The following is a 12,167-nucleotide window of genomic DNA, read 5'->3' on the forward strand; positions in this document are numbered from 1 at the left end:
AGGAATTTACTAACCTTTAGAAAAAAGGATTGATCATTTCTATTGGAAAATTTAAGCTGCATTAGTGAGACATCATAATAGAATTTTTGGTTTGGTGGAAATTTAAAAAAAAATGGAAAATTTTAATTTTGGTTTGAACTGAAAATGACAGTTTTTGAAATTTTTAGTGAATCAAAAAGTCTAAATTTTTTTTGTTTGGTCAAAATATAGCATTTCTTTTCTATTTTGATAAAATTTAGGGTGTATTGTCAAAAAGCAGTGGAGGACTAGATTCACAAAATGGCATGGATGACAAGAGGTGTATAACCTTTAGCCCAATAGTTAGGGAACTCACCTGGGAAGACTTGGGTTCAGTTCCCCCTCTACCTGATGTGGAGCTTGGGTCTCCCACCTTGCAAGAGAATGCCCCAGCCCCTGGACTAGGAAGTATTCTCTTATGGGTCTATCTCATTCTCTCCTGTTAAAGTTGTTCCACTTTTTATAAATAGTCAGGCATTGATGCAAGAGTACTTGAACTTGGATGTCTCATCCTAGGTGAGTGTTCTACCTACCAGGCTATAGAGTTATTCTTACTCTTTCTCTCGCTCACTTACTATTCATTGTGGCTATGAATAACTAGGAATTGGCTCTATGATCCCAGGAAACTTGGGATTTTTTTCTAATACAGTTTTGATTTGAATTATCTTTCAAATTTTAGAGTGACTTAGGTGAAGAAACAGGAAAACTATATTTAAATTAGATTCATAGAGAAGCCTTCCATAACCGAAGTTCAAAGGGTGATTCAGTTAACTGTGAAGCAATTTTTGTAAATTTAGAAAAGCTAAATATGCTAGCCAAATTTTGCTATTACTGTTATATTTTGTGTGACTTTAGTTCATCATGTACTGTTAATGCAATTAAAAACTGATATATATATATATATATATAAAAAACACAAGGGTGCCGAGTTAAGTTGTGTCTGCAACCTCATCTTTTTCAAGTTCATTGCTTTAAATGGAATTGGTTATTTGTTCAAGATAAAAATTCTTGTAACAGTTTTAATATAGGATGTTACATTGTATATTTTTAAAAGAAAAATAATAGAAGAAACAGGCTAAATATAAACAATATGTGTTACAAAATGTACAGCAAATGAGGTAGGGCTCCAGATCTGTTAAGGCACATTGTAATCTATGATAGTACTTGTTATCTTAATTTATTATAGATTTCCCCAGTCAAATTTCAGAATTTACTTCCTCCTGGTTCTGGCTAACTATATTAGGAGAATGATAAAATTTGGACACGTAAGCACTCAAAAGAATTTTTTTTAAAGTGCAAAAATTAAGTTGCGGGCATACCTTTAACTCTGTAACAATGCAGTCTTTAATAATGTTTATATACTGTTGCTCTAATACAATATCCTTCATTTCACTTTACAGTGCCTATTACAGTACTGTCTAATCACAGATATTTATACTTCTCTTCCTGTTGTACTTCCCATCTATAAAGGTGTTTACTTGACTTAATAAGGTTGAGATACATCATAATTATGGCATACATTAATTCATTCTAGCTTTTTTGTTTATTATTTCAGTATTGGATGGTTAAGATTATTGCATCACTGCCTCACTCACATAAGCGATTTAGAAGGAATGATGGCTAGTGCTGCAGCACCCACTGCCAATCTGTTGCAAACATGTGCTGCCTTACTGATGTCACCATACTGTGGTATGCATTCTCCAAACATAGAGGCTGTGCTTGTAAAAATTGGGCTGCAGTCCACTAGAATAGGCCTAAAACTGATTGACATTCTTCTAAGAAATTGTTCCGCGTCTGGGAGTGATCCTGCAGGTGAGAATGTATTGCTTTGCTTAGTTTTTTAAAATATTCGTCATTCTAAATCTTGCAACTTCTTTTGTGGTTCATGTAAATGTGTAGGTAGTTGGTTGAAATTTACAAATAAAGATTTTGATTCTGCACTTTAAAATTGCACATCACACCATAATTTTGTGATATACAGTGCTGTGTGTCTGAGTGCCAATGAGGAAGCTCTACTACAGGGGTTCTCAAACTGGGGATTGCGACCCCCCCCCAAGGGGTTAAGGTAGTTACATAGCGGTCGCAAGCTGTAGGCTCCATGGGGCTGACTGCCCCAAGCCCGCATTATATTAAATTAACCCCCCCCCCTTTTAATTTATAAGGGGGTTCACACTCAAACTTGATGTGTGAAAGGGGTGACCAATACAAAAAGTTTGAAACCACTGCTCTAGCGCTTAATATCCTTCAGTGGTACAGCAGCATTACCAGCACAAACACACCCAGATTATAAATAAAAGAATGTAATCAGATTAAACATCAATTTCAGCAAATAATCAGATAAATACGCTTGGAATCCTTCAGGATACAGGAACTGTGCTATAGAACAGGTGTACATAAATTCCCAGTTGCAAACTGTGTTAAGGAATAGTTAAGGCTGAGAGTATGTCTGAGTAATTTAAGGTAAATTTCAGGAATGTTGTGATTATTACATAATTAAGCCTTGTTAAACTTAGGAAATTAAGAGTTATGGCTAAATTTATGGAAATGATTTTTTTTAATTTAACATGTTTGGATTTTTTTTTTAATTTAACCTAATTCTCAATTGCCTGCATTTAAAACTTGATTATGGAATTATTGCAACATTCCTTTTACGTTTTTACCTTAAATTACTCATTCATTAATGTACATGAATGTTAAATAAACCTAAAGAGATGGTTATCACATGATATTTCTAATTGTTAGAAGATTTAGTATCAACTTGAAATCAGTTTTTAATATCAGCTTTCAGGGTCACAATCACCTATACACTGTGGTTGTTTTATGCCACTCTTGTAAAACAGCGAGAGTATACGGGCTGGTAAACCTGGATTTACAGTTACTTGGCATTGATCGAGCAACCCAGAATAGCTAGAATGTACACCCAGTTCTTTGAGTGCTTGCTCATATTGATTCCAATTAGGTGGTGTGTGTGCGCCGTGTGCACGGCCATCGGAGAATTTTTAACCGAGCAACACCCAGTGGGTTGGCTGTGGAGCCCCCTGGAGTGGCACCTTCATGGCGCTGGATATATACCCCAGCCGACCCAGCGCCCCCTCAGTTCCTTCTTACTGCCCGTGATGGTCGTTGGAAGTGTGGAGCTTGGCTTTGCTACTCTCCACTCTCCCTAGCATTCACTCTACAGTTTGTTCATAGCTTGTTGTTATAGTATTTGTTATAGATTAATAGTTGTAGTTCTAGTTATAGTAATAGTAGTTTGTTAGTGGGGGAGAAGAGGGCTTCCCCTCCTCCCCATACTTGATTGGGCTCATGCCCAAAGCTCCGGGCTTTAAGCCCTGCAAATCCTGCTCCAAGCCCATGCCAACGGGTGACCCCCACGACTCTTGCCAGAAGTGTCTGGGGGAATCTCACCAGGTGGAGAAGTGCAGGATTTGCAAGAGCTTTCGTCCCCGGACTAAGAAGGAGCGGGACTTCTGTTTGAGACAGCTCCTTATGGAGGCGGCTCTTAGTCCTCAGCCTCCAGTGGCACAGCAAGACCCGGTGCCGAGCGCTTCGGTACTCAGTGCCCTGGCTTCAGCTACAGGAGCGGTACTGCGGTTGGACTCGGATAGAGAACCGCGGTACAGAGGTTCCCCAGCACTACAACCAACATCTTCAGTCTGGCACCGCTCTCACTCGCCTGGTCAGAAACGGTACTGGAAGCTGGAAAAGGCTGGCCCACCTCAGCAGGCACCACCCTTTCTGGATCCACCTTTAGAACCTCGTCCTGCAGCAGAGCGCCCAGGGACACAGGTGATGGCCTCGGCACTGTTGACTCCGGCACTGAGGATGGAGCCGTTGAGTCCGGTGCGACTGGACTCCCCGTCTCACAGTGTGGTTGAGGTCCAGTTGCCATCTACACCAGATACCTTTGTGGCGGCAAGGGATCTGATTGCCTTAACTGTATTGGCATCCTCTCAACAGACCAAGGCACCGCCACTTGTCTGCATGGCACCATCCAGGGGAAAGCCGACTCTTATTCATCTCCCGTCACTGTCAGTTGAGTCTTGGTACCGATCCTGCTCTCTGCGCTGTTCCCGACTCTGTTCACAGTCCCGGCACTGCTCTCCATTGTGGTGCCGGTCGTACTCGCGGCACCACTCTGACTCCCGGCACCGGTCTTGACACCGCTCTGGTCACCATCCAGGAGTAGATCCCGGTCCCGATGCTGCTCCCGACGCTGGTCATAGTCGTCGAGACCCTGGTCCAGATCCAGGCGCCGGTCCAGGTCCTGGCACTGATCTAGGTCCAGACACCACTCCCCAGTGTCGCGGCACCGTTCTTCTCCATCTCAGCACCGATCTCCAGCTTCGCAGTACCAATCAACTTTGTCTCGTCAACGTGATTTGGTGCAGACCTACTTGGCACCACCGTGGCCATCGCATTCCACCTCTCACCCATCAGGGTTTGAGGCAGGGTCACGCTTCTCAGACTGCCACCACTCGGATCATGGCTGCCTGGGCTCAGGGGCAGATCAGTGGCAGGCACAAGAACAGGGGCCTGCTCAAGGGTCCACCCAGTGGCCCTTTTGGATACCCTGAATGTACCACCAGGCCCAGGGTGCTCCTTCTGGGGCTTCTCTCTCGGCACTGTCCGAGTCATGAGTGCTTGAGGCCTCTGCCAGCTGTCCTGCTCCCGGAGGCATGGAGATGGTGGCATCGCCCTTACAGGCGGCAGCTCCTCTTCCTTCAACTCCAGCTCCCGGCCTGAACACTGAGGTCGCTGGACCAGAGCAGTGGGGCACAGCTCAGCAAGAGGTCCCGGATGATCCTCTCCCTCCTGTGGCATCCTCCTCATCTTCACCCGATGAGGCTGTGGCGGGGACTGCTATATCAGGTCTCTCCCCCGATAGACCTCCGTGCCCACCAGGAACACTTGCGCAGAGTGGCGTGGAACATGAACCTGCAAACAGAGGAGGTGGTTGAGATGGAGGACCCTGTGGTTGACATTTTATCTGTGGAGGCTCCTTCCAGGGTGGCCTTACCAATTATCTGGACCATTCAAACCAAGGCCAGAACAATCTGGCAAACACCCGCCTCTATTCCCCCAACTGCTAAGGGGGTGGAGCAGAAGTATTTCTTTCCCTCCAAGGGATATGACTTCTTGACACTCACCCACAGCCACATTCACTGGTGGTGCCCTCAGTGAATGAGAAGGAGTGTCATGGTCAGCAAGCCCCAGCACCTAAATCGAAAGAGGCCAAGTACCTCGATTTATTTGGGCACAAAGTCTACTCCTCGGAGGGCTCCAGCTCCGGATTGCGAACCAGCAAGCTCTCCTGAGCTGATACAGTTTTAACTCTTGGAAGTTTGGGGCTCTGGTAGAGGAGGGCAATGTGGTCACGCAAACCGCTTTGCAGACCTCATTGGACACCGTGGACTCTGCTGCTCGGACCCTCTCTTCAGGGATAGCAATGAGGTGCATTTCTTGGCTGCTTACCACCAGAGCTTCAGCAAACTTTGCAGGATCTCCCCTTTGATGGAGAGGGCCTGTTCTCAGACAAGACAGACTTGAGGCTTCAAAGACTCTAGGGCTATAATGCATTTGCTGGGGATTCGCACACCATATACACTGCGGAAACCATTTAAACTGCAGCCTCAATGCTCCTACCCTCTTCCTCGGCTGAGGCAGGACTTCTATAGAAGACGGGGGTGCTGTGGCAGGAGAAAACCCTCCAACCACCAATCCGGCCAGACCCAAGGTCCTTCCAAGTCCTTGGTGGGTCCCAAACAAAACTTTTGAGGGGACGCCTGAGGACGGTGTACCGGACCTCACTCAGGATCCTACCCCATTCTTGAATAATTTATTCCATCTCCACCGTGCCTGGTCCCTCATAACCACAGACCGTTGGGTTCTTCGCACGGTGGAAAGGGGATACTCTCTCCAATTTTCGTTCTTCCCACCCTCCCTCTCCGTCCTTCTTCAGGGACCCCTCTCACGAGCAACTCCCTATCCAGGAGATGTAGTTGCTCCTTGCCATGGGGGCGGTCGAGGAGGTTCCAAGGGAGCTGAGGGGTGGGGGGTTCTACTCCCGTTACTTCCTAATCCCCAAGGCAAAGGGTGGGCTTCGGCCTATCCTGGGCTTGCGCGGACTCAACAAATTCATGGTAAAGTTGAAGTTCTGCATGGTCTCCTTGGACACCATTATACATTCCCTGGAGACTGGTATGCCACCCTCCACATGAAGGACGTGTATTTCCACATCATGATTCATCCAGATCTCAGATGCTTCCTCCGCTTTGTTGTCAACTGCAAATGTTATCAGTTCACAGTCCTTCCCTTTGGCCTCTCCACAGCCCCCTGAGTGTTAACCAAATGTATGGTGGTAGTAGCAGTCTTCCTTCATCAATGATGGATACAGGTATACCCGTATCTCGGCAACTGGCTCATCCGAGGGCGCACCAAAGAGCAGGTGCAGGCTCACCGTCAATTCATCGCAGACACGTTTCAACGGTTAGGCCTCCTGCTCAACATGGCGAAGTCAATGCTAGAGCCGACCCAGAGGATAGAATTTATTGGGGCAGTCCTAGACTCTGTGCGGGCTTGAGCCCTCCTTCCACATGCTTGCTTCCAAGCCTTGTCAGGCCTCATCAGGAGCCTTCAAAGCTTCCCAACCTCGATGGAAAGAATGTGCTTGCGTCTTCTAGGGCACATAGTTTGCTGCACATACATGACCAGACATGCCAGACTACGGCTCCACCTTCTTCAAGCCTGGATGGCATCAGTCTACCGCCCAGCTCGAGACAGCCTGAACCTGGTGGTTGCCATTCCGGAGGGGGTCCTGGCCTCCCTCCAGTGGTGGTTAGACCCAAGGGCAATATGCGGAGGGGTCCCCTTCCACATCCCTCAGCCTTCCTTGTCCCTCGTCACGGACACGTCAGCCCTGGGATGGGGCGCCCATCTCAGGGACATCCAGATGCAAGGTCTATGGGCCCCGTCCGATCTCTCTCTCCATATCAACTTACTGGAGCTGATGGCGGTGCGTCTTGCGCACCAAGCCTTCCGGGGGTGGTTGCATGGTCGTTGCCTGGCGGTCCTCACAGACAACACCATGGCCATGTTCTACGTCAAGAAGCAAGGCGGGGGTTGTTCCTCTCCTCTCCGTCAAGAGGCCATTCGACTGTGGGAATTCTGCATAGCCCACTCCATTCACCTGTTGGCATAGTTTCTCCCAGGGGTCCAGAACATGTTGGCGGACCACCTCAGCAGGTCCTTCCAATCCCACGAGTTGTCGCTCCATCCCAATGTCATCCACTCCATCTTCCCCAGGTTGACTGTTTGCCTCACACAGCAACTGGAAATGCCCAGCGTTTTGCTCCCTCTAGGGCCACTCCCTGGGCACTCTCACAGATGCCTTCCTACTCCCATGGACGAGTTTTATGCCTTCCCACTGTTTCCCCTTGTACACAAGGTCCTGCTCAAGGTGCGCAGGGACAGATCACGACTGATTCTGGTCGCCCTGGCATGGCCCAGACAGCAGTGGTACACCACGCTGTTGGAGATCTCGGTGGACGCCCTGGTTCCACTGCCTCTTTTTCCTGACCTGATCACTCAGGTTCATGGCTGCCTCTGTCACCCCGACCTACGATCCCTCCACCTCACAGCGTGGATGCTGCATGGGTGAGTCACTCTGAGCTACTCTGTTCTCATTTGGTACAGCAGGTTTTGTTGGGTCGCAGGAAGCCTTCCACTCTGGCCACATATATGGCTAAATGGAAGCGAATCTCATGCTGGTGCACTCACTGCAGCATGCCCCACCTCCTGGTGTCCGTGCCTCTTATTTTGGACTATCTCCTGAGCCTGAAACAGCAGGGCCTGGCAATATCATCCATCAAGGTTCACCTGGCAGCCATTTTGGCTTTCCACCCGGGAGCGAATGGCCGATCTGTCTTCGCCAACCCCTGGTCAGTAGGTTCCTTAAGGGCCTGGACCATCTCTACCCAGAGGTACGACAGCCAGTCCCCACGTGGGACCTGAAGCTGGTCCTCTCCAGGCTTATGGGAGCTCCGTTCGAGCCGTTGGCCACCTGTTCCCTCCTATACCTCTCTTGGAAAACGGCTTTCCTCGTTGTTATCACGTATGTATCCGAGCTCAGAGCTCTTACCTCGGAACCACCATACATGATCTTCTATAAGGACAAGGTGCGGCTACGACCTCACCCGGCCTTTCTTCCCGGACATTTTCCTCCCGGTTTTTTACCCCAAACTGCACGCTACTCGTCAGCCACAACAGCTATACTCCCTAGATGTTCATAGGGCCCTGGCTTTCTACACTGAGCATACAAAGCCATTCAGGAAAATGGCCTAGCTCTTTGTTGCGATGGCGGAACGGATGAAGGGCCTCCCGGTCTCATCCCAGCAGATCTTCTCTTGGATCACTTCCTGTAACCGTGCTTGCTGTGATCTGGCCAGTGTTCCGACCCTGCCCCTCACTGCTCATTCTACAAGGGCCGCGGCCTCGTCGTCGGCTTTCCTGGCCCAGGTCCCAGTCCAGGAGATCTGCAGAGCCGCTACTTGGTCTTCAGTACATACTTTTACCTCTCACTATGCCATCGTCCGACAAGCCAGAGATGATGCATGTTTGTTAGAGTGGTCCTACAATCCACGGTATTTCACTCTGACCCCACCGCCTAGGTAAAGCTTGGGAGTCACCTAATTGGAATTGATATGAGCAAGCACTTGAAGAAAAGATGGTTACTCACCTTTGTAACTGTTGTTCTTTGAGATGTGTTGCTCATGTTCATTCCAAACCCGCCCTCCTTCCCCTCCGTTGGAGTAGCCGGCAAAAAGGAACTGAGGGGGTACTGGGTCGGCTGGGGTATATATCCAGCTCCATGAAGGCGCCGCTCCAGGGGGCTCCACGGCCGACCCACCGGGTGTTGCTAGGGTAAAAATTCTCCAACGGCCATGCACGCGGTGCACGCACACCACATAATTGGAATGGATATGAGCAACACATCTCAGAACAACAGTTACAAAGGTGAGTAACCGTCTTTTTTTTTTTCCTCCTCTTGCCCCCAAGTAAATAGGTCTGGTGGGAGAGAGAGTTAAAAAAAAAAAAAAAAAAAAAAAGTATTAATGGTCACTTTTGCTGTTTATATTTTAGCTGAATGTTTCTGTCAGCAGAGGCTAGTGTATAGATTTCTTTTCTTCAGAGAAACTCATGAGGAGTAGCCTGCTTTAAAAATGGCTGCCATCTCCTATCCTGAATAGGACTTAAGTCACAGCCTGTCCTCATGAACATGCCCTGTTTCAAAATAGCCACCAACTCTCATTGTTCCCAGTAGAAGTGAAGCTAAGCTAAGCTTCTTTAAGGTAATAGGACAGAGTTCCCTATCCTGTCAAAAAGAAAAGGAGTACTTGTGGCACCTTAGAGACTAACCATTTTATTTGAGCATGAGCTTTCGTGAGCTACAGCTCACTTCATCAATGAAGTGAGCTGTAGCTCACGAAAGCTCATGCTCAAATAAATTGGTTAGTCTCTAAGGTGCCACAAGTACTCCTTTTCTTTTTGCGAATACAGACTAACACGGCTGTTACTCTGAAACCTATCCTGTCAGGAAGTGAAGAAAAGCACTGTGAGGAGCAGGTTATGGTGGTGGGCAGTTCTTCTGAGAATATCCTGTGGCCTCAGTCTCATGGAGAGCAATATTCTCAAAATGGGTACCTAACTGAGGACTGCAAGTGGTCTCAGTATTACTGAGAGCAATAGGATGTGTCAGCCATTTTGGAAGAGGGAATATCTTCATTAAATTTGCTGAAGAAACTCTGTTATGAAGAAAAACAAGAAATTACCATCACTACTTAAAAAATCATTAAATATGAGATATGCACAAGATTTTGATGAGTTTTAACTATATGGGAAAGTTTAAAGAATGGTATTCCACTTTGGGGTAACTTAGAACAAAGTCTGACTACATTGTAAAGAACCAATTTTTAATAGAGAAATTAATGAATTTACTTGTAAATTCTCAGAACCGTTTTCTGAATACTCACAGGTGGTATGGGGGAGGACATGTGGCATTCTTTATATATTGAGATTGAATCCTTGCTTTAAATGCAAAACTCAACTCAATCCTAGTATCAAGTTATAATACACTTGCCTCCGTAATTGTGTCCCACGTGCGCTTTTAAAAACAAAAAGAATTAAATGAGTACTTCTGCTGTTACTTTTTTCCTTTTGTGTGTGTGGCAAGATTTGAATAGCCCTTTACTTTTTGGAAGACTGAATGGCCTGTCTTCTGACTCTACAATAGACATTCTCTATCAGCTGGGAACAACTCAGGACCCTGGAACAAAGGACAGGTAAAATAATTATTTGAATTGTTAATGTCTTTAAGTATTAAAATAATTGTTTAAAAATGGATTGCTTAGTGTTTTCTCATTATGCTAAAACATACTTTTCTTAGATCCAGTTTGAAATATCCTGTGAGCACAGAACTATAAAGAAACTTCTAGTTTTGCATTTTACCTATCTTTGCATTCTCTTCAAAGAAAGCTTAGTAAACTGGGCACAAGAAAATATACTTTTTAATATGGCTAAACGTATGTATCTTGGAACAAAGAATATAAGCCATACTTATAGGATGGGAGACTCTATCCTGGGAGGCAGTGACATGGAAAAAGATTTGGGGGTCGTGGTGGATAATAAGCTGAACATGAGCTCCCATCGTGATGATGTGGCCAAAGAACTAATGCGACCCTTGGATGCAGTGAAATCTCGAATAGGACTAGAGAGTTTATTTTACCTCTGTATTTGGCACTCGTGCTGCTGCTGCTGGAATACATTGTCCATTTCTGGTGCCAACCATTTAAGATGCCCTATAGTGATGGACTCAGAGCTCATTCTGTTTAGCTTAACAAAGAGAAGGCTAAGAAGTGACTTGATTACTGTCTGAGTATCTACATGAGGAATAAATATGTAATAATAGGCTCTTCAGTCTACCAAATAAAGGTGTAACACATCCAGTAGCTTGAAGTTCAAGCTAGACAAATTCAGACTGGAAATAAGGTGTACATTTTTAACAGTGAAAGTAATTAATAATTGGAACAATTTTACGAAGGTTGTGATGGATTCTCCATCACTGACACTTTTTAAATCCAAGATTGAATGTTTTTTCTGAAAGATCTGCTGTAGGAATAATTTTGGGGAAGTTCTATGGCCTGTGTTATTCAGTAGGTCAGACTAGATGATCAGTGGTCTCTGCTGGTCTTGGAATCTATGAATCTGTGAAACCTCTTTTTTCCTTCTGCTTATATTAGCTATTACTTACAGGACTTTAGGTAATTGTTCTTCCATACTGCTATGGATGCAATAGCTCTGTTGCTTCCCCTACATTCTGCTCCCAAAGTTTAATGGTTTTTCCCTGTACACTGTGTTATAAAATTACAAATATTTACAATTTAAAACATACATTTTAAAATCACTTGTTCTTTTAATTATTGCCAAGTCGTGAATTAAGTCGTCTTTGCTTCTCCTGCAATGGTTAGTGACATCCCAAGCTTTACAAATGGTGCAGGAAATGTGAAATTTGAGCAAGTGCAACATGGATTCAATTTGTGGCAGATCAGTATGAGATCCCAACTTAAAAAAGCAAGTTCTACAGTTAATGAACCTTGGGAAATGTTATAAGATTTGTAGTTTACCTTTAATATTGGTTTAAAGAAATAGATTAGTGTAAATTATTTTGGGGCAGCTAGTTGATCTGTTTTATAGGTTCCTACTGCTGATTGATCTTCTGTTATAATATGCTATGTGCTTTTGCCTTCTAGAATTCAAGCCCTACTGAAGTGGGTCAGTGATTCTGCAAGAGCAGCTGCCATGAAAAAAAATGTCCGGATCAGTTACATTTGCCCAAACAGCTCAACAAGAGAGTATGGTCTCTTGATGCCATCTCCTTCCCATTTGCACTGTGTAGCAGCAATTTTGTGGCATAGCTATGAGCTCCTTGTAGAATATGACTTACCAGCATTGCTGAACAGAGAGCTCTTTGAGTAAGTAGTGCAAGTAAAATATTTCACTATATGCAGTTTATAACTTCTGTTTTTCATTTATTAAAAGATGATAGGCATTTTGCTTTTTCCGTGTGCAGTAATAGTGGAATACGAATTTAT

At 45.4% G+C, this 12,167-nt stretch overlaps 1 protein-coding gene across 1 annotated transcript in view; it reads left to right on the top strand.

The window, feature by feature from the left end:
• BIRC6 (baculoviral IAP repeat containing 6) overlaps nt 1-12,167 on the top strand; it is a gene marked incomplete at its 5' end in the record, with an annotated part of 315,285 nt that overhangs the window by 163,359 nt on the left and 139,759 nt on the right. The window contains 3 exon segments of the mRNA XM_084624643.1: nt 1,574-1,830; nt 10,250-10,358; nt 11,826-12,047. Coding sequence (XP_084480769.1) covers nt 1,574-1,830; nt 10,250-10,358; nt 11,826-12,047 — 588 coding nt within the window.

This window comes from Lepidochelys olivacea (genome assembly GCF_965140295.1).
Source record: "Lepidochelys olivacea isolate rLepOli2 genome assembly, chromosome: 3".
NCBI classification, from domain to species: Eukaryota; Metazoa; Chordata; order Testudines; family Cheloniidae; genus Lepidochelys; species Lepidochelys olivacea.